Source organism: Chroicocephalus ridibundus, chromosome 6, assembly GCF_963924245.1.
Source record: "Chroicocephalus ridibundus chromosome 6, bChrRid1.1, whole genome shotgun sequence".
NCBI classification, from domain to species: Eukaryota; Metazoa; Chordata; class Aves; order Charadriiformes; family Laridae; genus Chroicocephalus; species Chroicocephalus ridibundus.
In genome coordinates this window covers 8,683,673-8,703,950 of record NC_086289.1, presented here as the reverse complement: position 1 = coordinate 8,703,950, position 20,278 = coordinate 8,683,673, and the positions used below count along the sequence as shown (strand labels likewise).

At 36.6% G+C, this 20,278-nt stretch overlaps 1 protein-coding gene across 3 annotated transcripts in view; it reads left to right on the top strand.

Moving 5' to 3' along the window:
- Positions 1-18,716, top strand: part of ATRNL1 (attractin like 1) — a 527,881-nt gene extending 509,165 nt beyond the window's left edge. The window contains exon 27 of one of the 3 annotated variants that reach the window (XM_063338744.1): positions 14,578-18,716. In XM_063338744.1, the coding sequence (XP_063194814.1) occupies positions 14,578-14,601 (24 nt within the window). In that variant the 3' untranslated portion in view covers positions 14,602-18,716. The remainder of the gene's footprint in view (positions 1-14,577) is intronic. The other 2 variants (XM_063338742.1, XM_063338741.1) reach the window with 2 other exon arrangements.
- Positions 18,717-20,278: the final 1,562 nt, after the last annotated feature.

The following is a 20,278-nucleotide window of genomic DNA, read 5'->3' as shown; positions in this document are numbered from 1 at the left end:
ACGGTGGGGAGACAGCACTTTCCTCTAAGGACTTTCTATGCTATTTGCTCCTGAGAAGATGCTGTGAGGGGTCAATGCCTATGAAATTTATGCAGGAACCCAATACTCATCCCGGGTGAAATGTCTGTAGCTCCGTCTTCATCCCACCTAGCCAACAACAATCTGTTATGGTTCTGCCTAATATTGCAATCTTTCAGTAACTGAAAGCATGTCTTGATTTCAAAATGTTTCTCCAAAAGTAGTTGTCTTTTGCAAATAATCAGTACTCCAAAGACTTATATGATTTTCATTGGGGAATACACAAATGTTAAGCACAGTATGGTTTGAGAAGAGCTGTCCTGGCTTCAGTGTGATACCAAACCATGTCTCATTGAAAGATGGCATTAGGAAACATAGTCATTGTACTAAACCTAGGCAAACAAGCTAATCACTGTATTAGCATGCATTAGTTAATTTGTGTGTAGCACTTTGGAGATAATAAGCTCAGTATTAATACTATTTTTGCTCCCTGGACACATCTCTTGTCTTCATATTTAAACCACTATGGAAAGGTCAGTAAACATTCATTTTGTAAATGAAAGCTCTAAAATATGACTTGAAAGAGCTACTGTTTTGAAAAAGAAAAAAAAAAGTGTGAAAATTCAACTTGTTTAAGTTAGGCCTTCAATTTTGGGAGCCAGATTTCTCCTACCAAACTTTAGATCTAATAGGCTTATATATGGTTAGGCATTTGTTTCACTAAAAATTTTTCATTGTCTGAACGTAATGGAACTGTTGGTATGGATCAGAAGAGGCAAGTTGCAGGGCAATAGGTTGATTTGTTGGTTTTACCTGGGTAAATAGAAAGGCAAAGAGTAGAAAGCCAAATGAAAATGTAAAGACAGCATTGTGACTTTGTCCCAGATGAAGCACTCAGTTGTCTAAATTACTGAGCATATGCGGCTTCAGCAGAGCAAAGGAATGATGTACCTCACCCTAAAGGCTGTTTGTTCCTGTGAGAGGCTCTTGGCCCTGCTTCGCTCCCCTTGAAATCCATCTCAGTGGATCTGGAGAGGACTTAAACCACACTGCTTCAGCCTCTGCAGACTTTCAGCAGCCTCGTGCACATCTCACACTGGCACAAAGGAGAGATGTATCCTTGAGGCCATCCCAGTGAGAAAAACATATTTCTGTCACTTTTACAGAACGATTAGTGAAAGTAGAGTTAAAGACATTGAAGATGAAAAATTGCCTTAAAATGTGCGCTATTTAACACACAGCTTTTAAAATCTTGAAAGTAAATGTTGTTCTTAAACTACATATGGGACTGAAATAATGAAATCAGGCTGGCTGTATTTAGATTATTCACAACCTACTTCATTGCTATTAAAGAAATAACTAGATGATAGTTCAAATGTGAACAGTTATTTTTGTCTCTCTTCGTAAATAGTGGATGTGTGTGTTTTTCTTGGAAAAGAATTGCCCACTAAAATGAGAAGCCAGGAGAAGGACAAACAATATAAATGATTATTAAGATGTTTGCAGCTTTTAAAACCTGCCATACCACCACCTCCTTATACTAGTACAATCCAAACAGACAAAAGAACGTGGAAGGCAGTTAGACTAGTCTTGGCAACTCACATCAGATTCACAAAGAGAATTCCTGATTATTGGAAATCTAGGTAGAGAAAAACAAGTACTTTGTAAAGGCAGTTAAATAATGTGGCAGCTCACGCTTAATAGGAGGAGAAGCAGCAAAATTATTGGAAAATGGAGGGCTATGTGGAAGGAAGGCAATGAAAAATAATGGAGAAAGAAGCCAAGAATCCTACGTCTTCCACTGTTGTTATATTGAATGCTTGCCCAGACAAGACAGAACAAACAAAAATCAACTCACAAGTTCACACATCTGAACACAAGCCTTACAGAGGTTTAGATAAGTCCCTCTCATCTCTGAGGCGTCCTCTTTTGGGGGATAATACCTTCTATTACTGAACCTCATACATTGTCAAATCCCATTCCCACAACAGTATTTTTCCCCTCCTCACCTTTTGAGATAGAGGGCATGAAATGTGGTGCCCCACCTGTTAGAAACAATGTGCAGTTTGCCACTGATTACCTACTATTTCCATTCTTTGCACCCAAGATAGCAGCAAGCTTTTGGTGAAGTAATCCTAAGCAGGAACCATGCTTTTTATTATCACCACCTTTTCTTTTTTTTATGAAAATCAATGTTTGCGTATGGCTGCTTCAGAGTCTCAAGTGTATGGTGTCTAATGGTATTGCTTTAAAGTTTTATATTTTATCTTTATAACTTAGGATAATTATTTATAGTTGCAAATCATAATGTAGCAGCATTATGGGAAACAGAATGCTGGAATGCATTGCAAAGGGAAGAGCAGATTCAGGGTTTATTATATTATTATATTATAGAAGGCACTTCAGAGACTACGGAAGAAAGCAACTCAAATTGTAGCAGTTCTCAGAAGCTGAGATAGTACAAAACAGATTTCATTCACAACACACTCTTGTATCATCATCACTTTATATATAGCCATTAAAGTATAATTGAAATATAGAAAATCAGGAAATGAGACAACTAAAGCCAAGTTTTTCACATTTGATCAAAAAGAATATAGGAAAAAATAGAAGGAGAAATGGTCAGCAGTTGAATAGAAAACAGAATAGTTTGGGTTGGAAGGGACCTTAAAGATCATCTAGTTCCAACGCCCCTGCCCTGGGCAGGGACACCTCCCACCAGACCAGGTTGCTCAAAGGCCCGTCCAGCCTGGCCTTCCAGGGATGGGGCACCCACTTCTCTGGGCAACCTGTTCCAGTGCCTCACCACCCTCACAGTAAAGAATTTCTTCCTAATATCTAACCTATATCTTGGCTCTCACAGATCACCTGCTTATTCTCTATGCAACTTAGCAGAGATTCCAGGAGGATCTGCTCCATGATCTTGCTGGGCACAGAGGTGAGAATAACTGGTCTGTAGTTCTCTGGGTCTTCCTCTTTTCCTTTTTAAAAATGGGGTTATGTTTCCCCTTTTCCAGTTGGTGGGAACTTCACTGGACTGCCACGACTTCTCAAATATGATGGATAGTGGCTTGGCAACTTCATCTGCCAGTTCCCTCATGACCCGTAGATGCATCTCCAGCTTCCTCAGCTGGTCTTGAACCTGATCTTCTACAGTGGGTTGTTCCTTATTCTCCGGATTCCTGCTGTTGCCTTCTGTGACTTGGGTGGTGTGGCTAGAGCCCTTACCAGTGAAGACTGAGGCAAAAAAGTCATTGACTATCTAAGCCTTGTCCACGTCCTGGGTGACTAAGTCTCCTGTTTCCTTCTGGAGAGGGCCCACATTTTCCTTAAGTCTTTCTTTTATCACTGACTTACCTGTAGAAGCTACAGGTATGTTAAATACTCAACATAATATCTGCTTTTAAAAACCAGATGGGAGATTTAGCAAAACTGCAGTGAGGGGATTCTAATGTCTTGCTGAAGGTTTGTTCCTCCTTCATCACATAGTAAAAGCTTTTTGAAATATGTAAATGAAAACTAGCTCCTGATCACACCCTAGAAATACAAAGCCAGCATGGTGCTTTATTTTCATTGAGTGCATCTTCTGGGAGCTGACATTGCTGGGAAATGGACCTCATGAAAATTTCTAGACTTTATCTTTCACTTGATTTCTACCTTTTGCTTTCACATCCATTTAGTAGCATGAATCCTGTTCAACAGGAAATGAGTGAGAGATTTTATTTTGTTGTATAAAAAGGTGGTGTGCACATCGGCCTGAGATTTATGCCAAATCTGATCCCAAGACAGGAATATTTCAGTGCTCCTGTATCTCTTGTGGATGTGGTTCCTGTAAGGAGTAACAGTGAACCTGAATTTGGGTGTTAGCAGGGTAGGGTATTTTTCCAGTTACATCTGCTAGATGATGCAAAGGGGCATCTAGAGGAATGTTTAAGTGTCAAAAGTTATAGTTTGGTAATCCTTGTACCAAAATAGTTCTTTCAAATCTTATAATGGGATTGACAAATGAGACAATGAGTGCTACTTGTTGGAGTGTGAGTACACATAGAGCTGGGTAACAAGCTGTGACTATCTACTGTTAGTTTTCTAGTTTTCCCTCTCCAAACTATGAAGCGTGCCTAGGGCATATAATATATTTTGTGTTACTAATCTCGCAGTTTCAGGCATTTGCTCTACCTGCGTATGTCACACAAACAGAAATGGTGCTCTGTTACTATAATTTTACTGATACTTACCTATATTGACTGTTCATGACAAAGCGTATGTAATCAATTATGAACATGCAGTGTTTGAAATGTACCCATGTTCCATACATTTTGACAGTAGCCAGGTCTAAGTGTGTCATTTTGCCTGTTAAAGTCATAATATAGTGTATTCAGTGTAATATAGAAGATTCAGGAAAGAATAAATGAGTAGCTGTATAGCTTCCCTGTATATACTGGAATCCCATTCAGAATTATTCTCTTCCAGTGATGACCAGGATTCTGGTAGGGCTATTTATATAAAATCTTTGGGTTTTGAAATGTTTTTTATGGTTTGAACTTTTCAACCTTTTACCAAGCTCTTCTGCTAGAATTAATAAAAATCAATGTTCTGTATAAGCTGATGCTAGCTTTGCTGATCGAACCACCCTAATATTGACAGCAGGGCAATTGTGTTATCTTTTTTTTTACTTTTTCCTTATTCTTGGGCATTAGTAGGTACTGAAACTACAAATACCCTTATGTTAGAAATCCTGAGGACCCTGATGTTGTCACTTCAGTAGTATTTCAAAATATGGTTCAAAATTCTGTGCACGCTTTCTGTCCTGTTGACTTAATTCTGTGTTACACTCCCAAGATCGTTTGTTTTGTCAGAGTGACTGCTGGCTATGTAGCTGGGGATGTGCTGAATGTCTAATTGTGGAAATCAGCAGAATACTGAAAAACTGGCATTGTTATTTGGCCAGAACCAAATTACAAGCCCAACAGTGGTTAGAGCAATGATATATTGCAGCAGTATGTTGGAAATAGAAAACAAGTCCAGTACTTTGTCAGCCTTCAAAAGCAAAACTGAAAAGTAAGGACGCGTTACGGGAAAGCTCTGCAGATAGCATGCCTACTTCTGATTAAGCTGCAGTTCTATTGAATTTCTGGTGAACTGTAATAATTTTTTGTATGAACATGTTCATCACATTCTGGTTTAAATAAAATTTTTGACAGTGGGGAAAAAAGACAGCACCTGCAAAATAAAGGTGCAAGAGCGAGAAACAGAATCTTTGAGGATTATTGTTCTGAAAGTAAATGATAATGTAAGTAGTATTGTTTTATCTCCAGTGGGCGCAGAATTGTTCCCTCTTGGGCCCTTAAACCTCTTGTCTTTAAGGTTGTGTGTGTTGTCTTGAAGGGCAGAGTAGTAAAGCTGCAAATCTGACAATACACGTTATCACCCAGATGGAACATTAGGGAGGTATTCACAAAAACTGAATTTCACCTGGTGAGGTTAATCACCCCAGATTTCCTCTACAGACAGAAAGAGATCTGCTTTAAATCACCCCCTGCAAGTAAGACCCCTCTGGAGGGAAGCAGACCCCAGTGAATTCCTCTGCCATTTCTCCTTCTAACTGTTCTCCTGATTGCTTGGTTGTGCTCAAACCTTCTGTTTCCCAGATACTCATACACGTATAGGCACACACGCACACACGTGCAGATATTCTGATTATTTAATTGCATGAAATGATAGTTCAGCACTGTATTAATGGAGTGTCGATCACACTCTGTTTATGTGAACGATAAAACTCTGTCTCACAGGTGTTCATCCTACTCGTGATGTTTAGTAAGGCTTCAGCTTTCATCACTGGTTAAAGAGTCCAACTGCATGAATGGATTTGGGTAAAAAGCTGCAAAAATGTTGTAACTCAACCTCACGATTTTTTACAGTTTCTGTATCTTTGTTTTTCTCTGATTGGCATGCATGACCCCAATAAAAGGAGATTGCTCAAGGTAGAGACAAAGAGTAAAATAATGCTGTACAAGTAACCTCAAGTGTACTGGTCTGGAGGAGGCTTTTGCAATCCGAATTTGTCTAATTACTGTAGAGAGGTTCATAAACTAACCCCAACTGGGTTACAGCTGTGATACTGACTTCTAAACAAAGCCAATTATAATTTTGTTTGTGTTAACACAGGTATTGCTAAAAGTAAGTGAAAATAGTGCTTCTTCAGTACTCCAAGTAGATGTTTTTTCTCTTCTACGGAAATGGGTTTACAAGACCAAATTAGATTCTGGCATGATTAATGCATCTTACCAAATTCTTGCAGAGTAGCAAATTAGTTTATAGTGATTTTCTAGAAAACAAATTAAATGGCTGCACAACATCACAAGAATAGAGATGTTTTTCATAACATATGGAGAAATGATTCAATGAAAAGGAGATGTAATCAAACTGAAAATTTAATAGTTTGTGAGAAAAAAAATCCAAATGTTTCAAATATTACTGTCCATTATAGAAACCTCTTTAATTACTTACATTTTAACACATGATGTGCAATACGCAGTAGCAGAACATCAAGGAATTAATCTGCATGAGGTTTGCATGTATCCTAAACAGATTATTTCTTTTAAGTGATTTTAACAGCCATCAAACTAAACCCTTTGTTTTGCTAATAATTTCAAATAACAATTATTTTGTGAATTACAAGTGATTTGCCATTTATGTATTTGAATGATAGCATTCTGAAAACATTACATATCCTAGAAATTTGCCTTTTTTTCCCCTAAAAACGTAAACATATTTTGCTACTGATACACCTGTTTGAGACTCTGCAACTTATATTCAAGAAATGCAGGATAGAGAAAGTCTGTTCGCATACATAATTATTAATGCAGTTATTACTTGTTGCTTGATTTTTAAGTCAAAGGGGAAAAAAAATTGCAAACATCTGCAATCATTTTTGTATAAAATAAACCATGCTCCAAAAATTACAATAATGGAATAAAATAATGGTCTAGCAATAGGTCCCTTACCTGTAACTATTGCCAAGGTAGAACTTCTTAGGTAAAACGATCAAAACGCTTTCATTGTCTTAGCTCTGCTATTCTGTAAGAAGACTATATTTCCTGACTACATGTGATGCCTGCTTTATTAACTGAAATTTAGTACTGGGTAAGTATTGCAGCTTTAGGAGCTATTCCTAAACTAGTCTAAATGTAACCATTCCCCAAGCCAATGGTAGTATCTAAAGTGAGTCAATAAGAGGTTTTGAGAAGAATGATTTATCATCAGACTCAGCAGTCAACTACAACACTTTTTTTATTATTTTATTTTAGTCTGTAGAATCAGTCATATTCTTAATATCACGGGACAAATCTGTGCCCAGCTTTACCACAATACTGCAAGGAATAGTGTCCAAGAAAAAGATAATATACCTAGTAATGTTGTTGAACCATCATAGCTTAAGGTGTGCTTTACTCTTCAAATTTAAACAGTTTTTGACAAAGTAATGTGTCAGAGTTCTTGGGAAAGTATCTGTAGTTCAACTTCTTCCTTTATTTGTAGAAAATGCATGCATTTGACTTTAATGGAAGTCTGTATTCCATACACCTGGATTTGAGTTCCCCTTCACCAACAGTTTATGTTACAGACCAGTTTTATGTAGTTTATTTTTCATTCCCACGATGTTTTACATTTCTTCATATTAGTTTCCACTGTTTTCCCTTGAGTCTGTGTTAATGACACTATTACCTTTGCTGTCCCTCCGGTCTTGCCCAAGCATTCTTTGACAGTCGTTTCTTTGTTTCCTTGCCACCAGAATGCATAGTCTTGCTGAATTCTGCTGCTGCAGCCTCTCCAAAACACCATCATCTTCCCTCACCATCACCGAAACAAAAGCCCTTGCTCAGGATCTCTGCAGCCAACTTCAGAACTACTGCCACATGCTGTCTTAATATAATTATTCATTTTTAAGACCCGCCATGACTTACTGTTCCCCACTTATCACCTCTTATTCAGTTTCAGATAAGAGGTGCCATCCCAGCTCAGGTCAGCCGTTATCTCAGTCTTCCTCTCCCACTTGTTAAGTAAGCACGTTTCTACTTCCATCTGAACTGTCTTCCCTGGGCAAGGCACACAGGTCGGATTGGTGTACAGGTCTGAACAGGGAACCAGGGTTGTTCAGCCTGGAGAAAAGGAGGCTGAGGGGAGACCTTATCGCTCTCTTACAACTACCTGAAAGGAGTGTGTAGCAAGGTGGGGGTTCTCCACAGGACAAGAGGAACAGGCTTCAAGTTGAGCCAGGGGAAGTTTAGATTGGGTATTAGGAAAAAGTTCTTCACTGAAAGGGTTGTCAAGCATTGGAACAGGCTGCCAGGGAACTGCTGGAGTCACCATTCCTGGAGGTCTTTAAAAGACATGCAGAGGTGGTGCTTTGGGCGGGACATGGTTTAGTGGTGGACTTGGCAGTGTTAGGTCAATGGTTGGACTCAATAATCGTAAGGGTCTTTTCCAACCTAAACGATTCTATGATTCTTGTGTTCTATTAGGGCTTGAGTTGAGAAAAGAGGGTGAGAGAAAAAAGCTTCAGTAAATCAACATTAGATTGCACCAATCCCACTACCATAGTGTCTGCAACTCCTCACTAGGTCCCCTTCGTCAGTACGGTGTTTGTTTGTCCTGCTGAATGGACAAGAGCTATCCCAAAGCGTGTAGTCAATACCTGTCTTTCCATAGCCAGTGAGACCAAACAGCCCATGCTATCGCTTGGCCGCTGGCAGGCTGGATAGTTTAAAGGCACCAGATGTTGTACAGACCTGGATTACAGACTAAACTACAGATATCTCACACTGAAAGGGAAGGGGAAACTGCCTGACCATATACAAAAAAAATCACTACCGGCCCCTTGGAGCACAAATATTTCACACAAATATGTAGGGCCATTTCCTTTTCAAAATGAGAAAAATTGGGAAAGGCTGAACATTTCGTAGAAGATCCTTTATTGTATAGTCTGCATTTCCCACAAACTGACAGCAAGTAATTTATAAGTCTATTCTGGGAATAAGAGTTTCTTAGTCCCCTATAGATAGCTGTTATTTCTAAATACCAAGAGTATAATACAAAAGAGCATGACATCTCGCTCTGCTAGTGTGTGGCTATTTAATTCCACACTTTCATTATTTAGTTTATTATTGTTACGGTTTAAGCTCTGTCTCATATTTTACTTATTTAATTAAGTTATATGCATAAGAAAAGGAAAACATACCTCCTGGAGTCTTGGCTGTCTTCCCATCTAACAAAAATTATCACAGAAAAAAATGATGGGGTTACTTGCCCAAAGTAATTTCCTAGTTAGGTTAGTTTTTTTAATATATCTTTCTCATAGTAAGTATGGTGTCAACTTAAAATATACATCCATGCACCAAACAGGAAGAGGAGCCCATAAAAAGACGTTCTGATTTTGAGGTGCTGTCAGCTTGTCCTTTTAAAAAAACTTTAATTCAAATAAAAAAAAACATTCAATATGACAGGTTATGAAGATACTTATTCTTCTTGGCGGTTGCTTATGATTGTTTTTCTCTGTGACTAAGTCCATGATCTCTGGATATTGTCTAGGCAAACCGGACAGATCAGGACCCTCAGATACACATGAAGGATTTGACTATTTTCTGACTTCAAAATGAACTTAGCTCTGTTGTGACATACAGTGGTTCTTCGGGCCATGTACAGTCTTGAACTTCAGATGACTCTTAATTTTTCTCCTGGAAAGTAGCCACTTCAGTATCAGATTTGTAAGTGGTTAGGAGCAGGTTTTGCGGATTGTGCTTTTGTTCTGGTTCCATTTTACGTGCCTTTTGGATATCTCCCAACACGACTCAGTCTATACGACGGAAGTGTGTACCACAAACCACATTCTGGTCTTTTCAGTCATGAAAATGAATCATCAGTTAGTCCATTTGGAGAAAGTTAAGTTTGGTTGAGAAAACAGGAAAGGTCTAGGAAGTACCAGACAATCTTGAAAATGTTACCAAACAACTAAACTGAATAAGAATATTCCTAGCGCAATGTCTCATAGAAAATGAGAGAATTTTTTCAGTCAATACTCAGAAACACTTGCCTAGTAACAGCCTTCTTGAAAGTTATGTTCTTCCGCCATTATAGATGCTATAGCTAACAGATATATTTCCTGTGAAGAATAAATGTATGCAGTCCTGGTTTGCATCCATAAAGGTTACGGTGAATGTGATCTGCTTCATCAAATTAAGAAATGGATGATACAAAGCTGCGTTATTAACAAGGTGGTTTTGTATATAAATGTCATTTATACACACATAATATACATTGTGTATTTACAAAACAGTTCTTTATGGACTTGAAATAATGATAAATGACAGAACTCATTAAAATTCCCGACGTAATAACTGGTGGTTTTATTGATGAGCATGAAATTCTCTTCACTGGCTTCGCTGTGTGCTATGGTCATCTTCATGAGGCATTAGAGGCTGTAATTCTCATCCCTTACTCAGTAGGCTTCAAACTGCTTCGATCCATTTGTAGGGATGTTCATGGGCATTGCATCTTCTGCGATGGAAAGACTTTGAATAACAGATCCTTCATGATAGAAGGACTCTGTCCACTATTAGGTGGGCTTGTACAGTAACATGTCTTTAAAGAATCAACAAATGGAAGTGACACAAAGGCTGCTGGGTGCTGAAGGGTGAAGCTTTTACTTTAATAGTATAGCATTTAGCCAGTCTTTTCTGTTTAAGTCTCTCTATATGGCAGCTGTCATTTTATTTTCGTTGCTTAAGGTCACCTTAAGCAGTGACTATAATTTTGGTTAAAATATCAAACAAATCCAATTGATCTACCTGAGTTGCAGTTATTTTATTGTCTTGAGCTTTCTGAATTATCTGATTCTACGTAACAATGAAAATGTGTAGAATGTAATCAAATGAAGACATCTATCCAAATGTTATCTCTGAGTAATACATATTTAAATTGAGAAAAACATTTCCAGTTACCTGCCTAACCATGAATCTGAGGTCATTCTTTGTTCCCTTACTTCTAACAAAGGGGACAGTAAGAACTCAATGCATTTCTCATTAAAATGAACAATAGAGGAGGAAAAAAAGGTTTTAAATATGCACGCCAGCATGTAAGACTAACTTTTTCAATGTTAGGGGTTTTTTTTTCTACTTTGAGAGATAGTGTAGCCTTGCATCAGTTCAAATGTAGCTGTATACAATCAGAGGAAAACGTTTAAACATCCCAGCATGGGTATTTCCATTTAAATCTGATTACAGTGAAATAAAACTGTAGCTATTAAAGGTTTAGAAGAACTACAAATACAAGCAGTAAAAGAAGACAGTTAGTAAATGAGGTAGTAAAACATTTCAGCAGGGCAAACAGTTTACAGCACTCAGCCTTCCTGTAGCAGACTGTGCTATTCACTACAGACCCGCGCACTGTTCCCTGAACTGCACTTAAACCTGCAATTAACCTTTCACGCCTAATGAAGCTGTTTTGCTGCAAAATTAAAATATATAGTACTGCCTGTTTTTACAGAGACCGGGAGGAGTGCATCTCAAAATGAATGACTTTTTCAGATGCTTTTGTTTGAATGCAGAATTGAAGTGCTGTTTGTGTATAAATCGGGAATGCGCTTTTCAGGGCAATCTCATTTGATGTGCTGTATTTTATTCTTGTACTTATTAATTGTTTTGCATAATTGTTTAAAAAAAATGACAAAAAATTCACACACCAGTAATTTTATGATTAGGCACTTACTTCCTGAGAATAAACTATTACCATTTAACTTCCATTAGGAAAGACAATAGTTCTGCTAAAGATAACCAAGTTCATATTGCTTTATCTGGTATGTTTCTCAGTGTGGATGCAATTACCTCTTACAAAAATATACTTCCCACTTATGTATTTGACTGGGTTCACTTCTTAATGATCTTTCCATACATATCCTTAAAACAAGCTAGAGATTGTTTTAGCTGCATAGAACTAGGTCAGGTTATTTCTATAGCATTTAGGAGAAAACCAAACTAAACTTATAAATAGGTCCGTTTGTGCAGCTAGGCTTGAATTTCCAGAAATTAGAGTATTAGAGGTGACCCATTGATTCTCCGTGTGGGACGCTTACTGATTCTACTGTTCCTTTCTGCCACCTTACTCAAGAGTCAGAAGCAACCAGAGACCATGCACCGGTTTGGGAAATACCAATTTGGATGGTAGGTAGGATATTTAAATGGCAGCACTGAGGGAAGCTGGGCAGATGGGTAAATGAAATAACTCATAAACTGAGGTAAAAGACATAGAACGTTATACGATTTACAGTTCCAACTTGAATGACTATAAATGTATTCGCATTTGTTGTTTACATACAAAACTGTAAAATAAAGGGAATGTTTTGTTGGGGTGGTGTGTGTTAATGAATATTTAAGCCACAGCATTTTTATCAAATCTTCTGTTGTATTTTGATGTAAATTCTGCTTGCTTGCAGTGTCTGTGCGTCAGCTTGACTTGGTAAATGAAATTCCTTTAGACTGCCAGTCTGAAATAATGAATTGTTCCCCCAGTTAATTGTATTGCTTTGATAACAAGGAACTATGCTGGGCATAGAGAACATAATAAATGAATTTCATCAGATGATTTGTGTGACATTTTGAAAAATGATCTTCTAGAGTGACCCGATTTAATGGAACTCTAACAGCATGCCAGTATATCCCAGTATGCGGCATTTAATTTGAAGGAAATAGTTCTTCCTTTTTGATAATTGTTATGTAAAGTGAATACATCCAAGTACATTTTAAAATAGCTTACAGAAAATGGAAAACCTGTTTTCCTATATAATATTCATTGCATTTAGCATACTCCTAAGCTTAGCTGCTAAAGACAGGATCACATGTAAGCAACTATCAAAATGTTATTTAGGTTTTATCCTTGAATTTGCTAATACCGGATACTGCTGATACTTTAAAGGTGCCTCAAAGATTTTAAAAATTCAATTTATCAAAGTCCAATTTAAGGCATGGCTACCTCATACCAGGAAATATGTGTGTATGTGAGAAAAACAACTTAATTAATCTTGGCTCTTACATATCCTGAAATGCAGCAATGATAATTGTACTTAGCGTTTTAGAGTATAGTGTGGTGTATTTTCAAAAAGCTCTATGCACATAAATTGATTCTTGCAACATTTCTGTGAATTAAGAAAGGTAGTGTTACAGTATGCAATAGCATAGATTTTTTCAGGATACTGGAAACCTGAATCGAATCTGACAGTGTATCATATACTAAAAAAGAAGCCTGTAGAAACACTTGTAAGTGAAAAATATTTTTTGCACGGTTTCTAAGTGGCTAAGTGTTATAATGAGGGAATGCATGAAAAATATTGCATTCTGTATGAAAAAATTGCATTCTGTAATAGGTAACCTGAGTTGGATATTGGCCTGAGTTCAAAAAAACAGAGCCTGTCTGTTAAACATGGTGAAAAGTATGTTCAAAGGTTTCCTTGTGGAGTGGTACTGTTATTGGTTAGAGACTGAGCTGTACTGGGCAGTATGGAGAACCAGCCCCGTCTTTGCCTGCATTATGGGTACATATAGATGTGCTTTTGCAGATATAAGTGTCGCGGGTTTATAGCAGCCATAGTGGAGTAGAACATATGAATGATGTGAATGCTCCTAATCCATTTCATTGCAATATTTCCTGTGTGAATTTAAAAATTTAGAGCTACCATGTATTATCTGTACTGTCAATGACAGCATTCCAGCGAAAGCCAGCAATTTCTAGCAAGTATGCAGTAACATGCAAATGGAAGAGTAAAGTCTTGAACCACTAATTTCCAAAGCATGCTTGTCCATGCCCTCTGTAACACCCTGTTAAGATTATAACAGGTCATGAAATAGCAACAGCTTAACCAGAATTTAAAAAAGAAGAGTTTTGGTGAGTTGATGACATTTAAAATTTATCCAGGCCAACACCATCGTGGTTCGCTGATGGTTCATAATCCACGCGTTCTGGAAAGATATTTTCATATCTTTCTTTTCATGGTAAATACTAACCTCTGAATATTTCCAAATTAGGAAGCATATAGCTTGCAAAGGGAAATATTCAGGGGTAAAATCTTGTCTTAACTGTGGTCTCCATTTCTCTTTTATTTTCTGATCTGATTATTAACTGATTTGGTAGTTTCATCCATTTCTAAATGCAATGCACAACATGTAATAAGAGAAAATCCATGTCAGAGAGCTGCTGGTCCGCATAACCAAGAAAATAGTGATAAACAGAGGTGATGCTAAGATCACACAACAAATCAATAGGAGACTTAAATGGAACTCAGTCCTTCTGATTTCCAGTCTAGTGTCTTAACTGCACTTTTTTTCTTCCCCCGCTTCTTCCCTGTTACCAGGTAGCATTTTAGAAAGTGAGAACTTGTTATCTAACTCTGTAATGAAGCTGATCACTTCTGGGAAAGTACAAAAACTTGTCATGAAAGGGACCATCACACTGCTCTGGAACTCTTCTCAGGAAAGCTGGGCATTAAATTTTGTTTTTCCTTTATTTATCTTACAGGTCTTGCAATTGCAAGTGCACTGATAGACATTTCACAACAGAAGCCTGCGGACTGTAAAGATAAGAGTACAGGAGTCAGAAATCGAAAACATCATCTTTCAACACGTCAAGGAACTTGTGTCTGAGATTTAAAAACTACTGTTGTATATTCTGTAATGTTTTCTTTTTAAATGGCTTCCATTGAAAGCTATACTACAGCCTCAGGTTTTATGGAGGCAAATCTATAAATGAACATATGAGGTACTGTGCTCTGTTGTAGTCACACAGCCTGCTATACCCCAAAGCAGAACAAACTTCTGGTAGGTATAAGTATGTTTGATGAGCTTTAATAAAAAGGGTGGGTTCTGATATCAACAAAACATGAAACAAAATACATAGTATTCTTAATCCTGAACATATCAGAGCAGGGAAAATCCTTGGACAGAACTAGGAAAAACTGTACATTGTTTTGTAATGTAGAAGGAAATTGTATAATTGAATACGAAGCAAATTCCGGGAAACGAAAGAACATTTTTGTATAGCTTAATGTAACAATGAGAATTGTACGCTTCTTTCCTTGTAATCAGCACTAAGATTTCTTTCCAGCAAGCAGGAACTAAAGAGGATCATTTGGATTCAGGTGTTCTTTTATCATTGCCTGAAACAGGTAGGCAGCGTGTAATTTAGCATAGGTATGACCTGAGAACACCACGTGTAATATTTGAAAGATAATTCCATAAAAAAAACCTTGATTTGAGTGTTTCATAATTATTTTTCTTTACCTTGCAAAAGCCTCAGAAACATGATGTGGGCTGCAGCAGAGTGATGGGTGGGCTTTCACGTTTCTGTACCTAAGTCTTTTCTAAATTCTGAATATCTTTTACAAAGAGCGTATGTGGGTCCTCCATGCCAGCTAACCGATTTGCAAAATTAATTGAGCATGGAAAAGCTTCTTCTGCAACAAAGTTTGCTTTTTTTTCCAAGAGTCTCCAAGTTTACAAGCCTAAGGAGAGTTTAGCTTGTTGTTATTGTACCTGCTCCTATTTCAATATTGAAATTTGGTAGTATCTATATATTGTCCTGACCTCCAAGCAGAAGAAATTAATCCCAGTCAGCACTTTGACCCTTGTTCTAATAATAATAATGTATGAATGTTTTTTGTTCTCCCAGCTGCAGAATTTCTTCTCATCCTCACTTTCAAACCGGTTAAGGAATTACCCTGCATAACAAAAATTAAAGAAATAAATATTTAGAAATCCAAGTTGCTTCCAACAGTGGTTCTCAAATCCAATGTCCAGTATGGAACCTCACACAATCAGTACTCAGCAACGAAAAAGCAGATGAAAGAGTTTCCTTTCTATAGGACTTCAGTCTTTTGGGGGCTTGGTCACCACAACAGACAACCTAGCAAACAGCTGTAATGGCCCTCAGCCTTTTTATTTACTCAAAATTCATGGATATACAAAAGAGTAAGAGAATGCTAAGGGGTAGGTAGCAGATGTGTCATGTTCTCATTTACACATTACATGTTGTCAGCAGTATAATATGAAACGAGTAGTTTTGTACAAGCTTGTTGAAAGTATAGTTTCTCAACTCCAAATTTGCCACCATACTAGTACAGGAGAGTGATACAGAGGTATAAATGCCTCATGTAACAACAGACTTTTGGTAAATACGAAAGATATAAAAAGAAAATTGATGTTTACTACTATATCTGTATTTTTCATGTTCTTTTTATTTCAGGAAGATGATGACATTTTACTGTTTATAGTTGACTACATAGTTACTTGCATGCCATGGTGGTGCAGTAGCAGTAATAAAGCCCTGTTGTGAGTTGTGTTTATTTCGTAACGCCATTCATACATAGAAGTACTCAGCTTAATTTGGATGAGGACTAAATGTAAAAATAACTATAAAAAGGAACGATTGTACAGTATGTAGTTATATCTTATACAGGAGTATTAGGTTGCGTCTAACCATGACTGCTCTATTGTTTTGATAAATTATGCACTTATGAATTATGGTATAATTATTTCTTATGCTGGCATGATTGTTTCAGTATTTTCATATCTTAAAATAAGATTATTATCCTAAAATAATGCCATCACAATCTTGTGATTTTTATTGCCTATTCTGACCTCAGTCTCTTATATCTTAAAACTTTAAAAATTCCTTTTTAAAGCTTCTGTTGGGAACTTTCAATCAGTGCTAGTTAGCATAGTGAAAAAAATGGTCTTTTGAAAACAACCCTTTCTGTCAGTTTTCAAGTTGATCTGTTGAAATTAATATAAACCGATGGAACTGGTTTATAAGATGCATACACTTATGAAAAGGAAAGAACCACTTGTCTGGAATATATTCCAAACTCTGTATTATCCTCAACCTAAACATTTCACGTAAGAAATATGCAGTGTGTGTTTTGTGGCTGTACTGGAAACCCCGTACACAGAAAGACCATGTAGTCCTGTAGAGCAGTTTTGACTGTACTCACTCATAAAGGATTACATTCCTCCATATCTCAACCGGAGTTTGACAACTACTTGAAAAGCAGGTATGAGTTTTAAAGGGATTAAAACATTTTATTGCAACACTGAAGATGGGCAAATAGCTATTAGCCATTTTATTGTGATAACAGTTTAAAATATTATTTTTATTGTACAAGAAAAGCATGTTAGTCATGGGATCATCCAGCATTTTCATTCACTCTGAGAATGTTTTTTCCTGAAGTATCTTTCTTCTCCCAAGGTCCCTGATTGCATGCAAATTAGTAAAGACATATAATAATAATAATAAAAAACAAATAACTTATTTAATGGCCACACTTAAATACCAGAAGTTTGCCAACACATCTCAAACCAAAGTTGCAAACTGTTACAGCTTTCTATTTTAAAGGTATAAAAATAACATAATATGCCTGATAACTACATTTTGTTAGTTGTTGGCAAGTGCAAACTTTTTAATAATGACCACCGTACATCAGATGAGATGTTTTATCAACTGTCACATTATGATTGCTTCACGAAAAAGCCAATTTTTTAAAAACTCTATTCTCCAGTTTAACTTTTGAACTCTTTCTTAGAGTCAGAAAATGTTGAATGGCCTGTATTACCCCTAATGTGATTTATGTTGGATGAAAAATAAACGACTAAGCGCTGTTCTGGAAAGTAAGCCCCAGTGAAGTTCTGATTGTCAGGATTCCACCTCCACCCCCTCAGTCCATGGATTCTGCTGAGGGAAATTCAGCAGCTCTGAATGGCTGTTCAAAATGTGAGACAGACTGTCCATGGTAGCATGGGTTCAGTTCCTCTCTGTACGTGTATATTTATATAGCGTCCTGAAACTACTTGAATCAAATTTGTGCACATATAAATAACACTTTAGAATACTTGCTTCCATTCATTACATTCCCATGAAATGTAATGAAATGCTATTTTACCTGTACAAAAAATTGGTTATCTCTATGTTGCCACTATTAAATTATATCTAAAAAAAGGCCAAATTCTAGATCGGTTAAGGCATAAAGACACCGTTAATTAGGAACGTTCAGAGTCATGTGATTTGGAAATGTTTATATCTGACTGGTCTTTTTATAGTTAGAGCCCCCTCCCATCTTCCAAAATCTGTCCAAAAACAAGTTCAGATTGGGACGTGGAATTCGTTATGTGTAAAATCTGCAGCAATAATTATTTTCTAAATAATCTAATGTAGAGAGCTGGAACCCTGATGGTAAGAATTTTAGTTTGGGATCACTTTAACAGATGTTCAGTCTTTATGCATAATAACTTTCATAGTATTCATCTAAATTATAAAATCATTATGTATCTAATTTCATTACCAGTTTTTTAAAAAGCATCTGAAAGGTTTCTTGACAATAAAGGAAAAGTCTCTGTTAAAGGTAATTAACAATCTCTCTCTTTTTTTTTTAAGCAAATTTGTCCTATCCAGAGTGCTTGACTGTGGAAAATTAAATAAATTAACTCTATTTTTTCAGTCTCTAAAGTGCAGTATTACCTGAAAAGCTGTACTTTACTGATACTTACTTCAGATTATCTCTAAAATATGGAATACCTGAGGCTATTTTAGATGCTTATAGCAAATAATAGCAAAACTACTGTTGTCTACCGGTGTCCAGAATTTCCCATGTTGTCTTCAGGTGGACTTACTTGCCAAATACTAATGAAGAAAACCAAAGCTGGCAAAAGGAGGCTTTGCAGAACATGGGTTTGTACCATTCAGGACCACACGTTGTTTCAGCTTTTCCTTATTTAATGCTGTTTCGCTTTCAAAATGAATGCTCCTATTTCCATGTGAGCACATGTGGCTATTTCTATGGCTACAGATATTTCCGGTGTAAAAAATCGTCATCTGGTATGTGTAGTTGAAACTCTAGTGACCCTCTGAAATTTATTGTGAAGCTGAAAGGGTTGTTACCCCAGGATTTCTTTCACTGATATTTCCTTGGTCACGTAAGTCAAAGCTCAGTCATGTTTTGGTAGAAAATATCTCTTTACACCTCTTGATATGTTAAAAATTTCCTTTTTCTAAAATAAGAAAGCAAGGGTGGGACTGATGAACAAAGAGCAAAAGACACAATATCAGGAAGCGTGTGTGTGTATATATATACACATGGAATCATGTAATTGGTTTCACAGCTGATCCAAATCAGAACATTTTCTCAGTTTCCTCGCGTAGTATATTGAATAGTATGAAGACGTTAGCTGAATCAGTGACTGTTTATGTTTATGCTAATAGTTATTTCTACAGAAATACAATCTTGAATGTATTTCTCCTGAGTGAGGATATAGAAGGTTGTTTGAAATGCTGTATAGAGAGTGTTGTCAATTATTGATTGTTATCAATTATCAATTGGCTATCAGTGATTTCAGCACATCTGAGACCGAGTGCATAAAGTGAGGCAAGTGTCTTCCATCCTGTTACATCCTTTATTTTTTACTATATTTGTATATGCTAAGGTCATAGTTAATAATACAGAAAGTCTATACAAATTTGGAGTTTGAGAGAATTGTTACTCATTCAACAATAACTGTTTACCTTTCTATGTTATCATCAAAACAATGCTTAGCTATGTTCTTTTCCAATTTGAGCAAATGCTATTTTCTAAAGGACCTTTTATTAGACAAGAAGTGAGAAAAGCATTGGGTGGAGCTCTTGAAATACACTTCCAGACCTCAAAGATATCTTAAAAATTTTATTCTTCTGAAGGTCTCAGTCTTTTTAATGTTCAGTTCCAGGGCAGTATTTATCAAAAGTTGTTGTTGTGACATGATTTTTAGTGGTTAACGTGAAGGACAAATTATTTTTTCATGTGAAGTCCTAAAGCTCTTTTGAGATATTCAATTATAAAATATACTTGAGAAAAAATAAACACAATTGTGGAACCTAGTGTTTAGGTTAACCAATATGGATGTTCTTATGACAGAATACCCAAATTGTCTGTGTCCTAAAGTTTTCTCTCAGAAATATTCTTGCAAGTCTCCTCTTCCCCCCTCCCCAAAGCACAAAGAGCCAAACGATCAGATATAAAAATCTTTCTAAATGGATTCATACAGGTAATTTTCTTTCTGCTTCTAAATAGAGGGTTGGAATATGGCAAATCATTTTTCTGCTTCAAGTTTCCTAACTGAATACTTAGGAATAATAAAATTAACCTTACTAATAACATGGGAATATTGAAGATTAATTAATTAATGTTTAGAGAGTG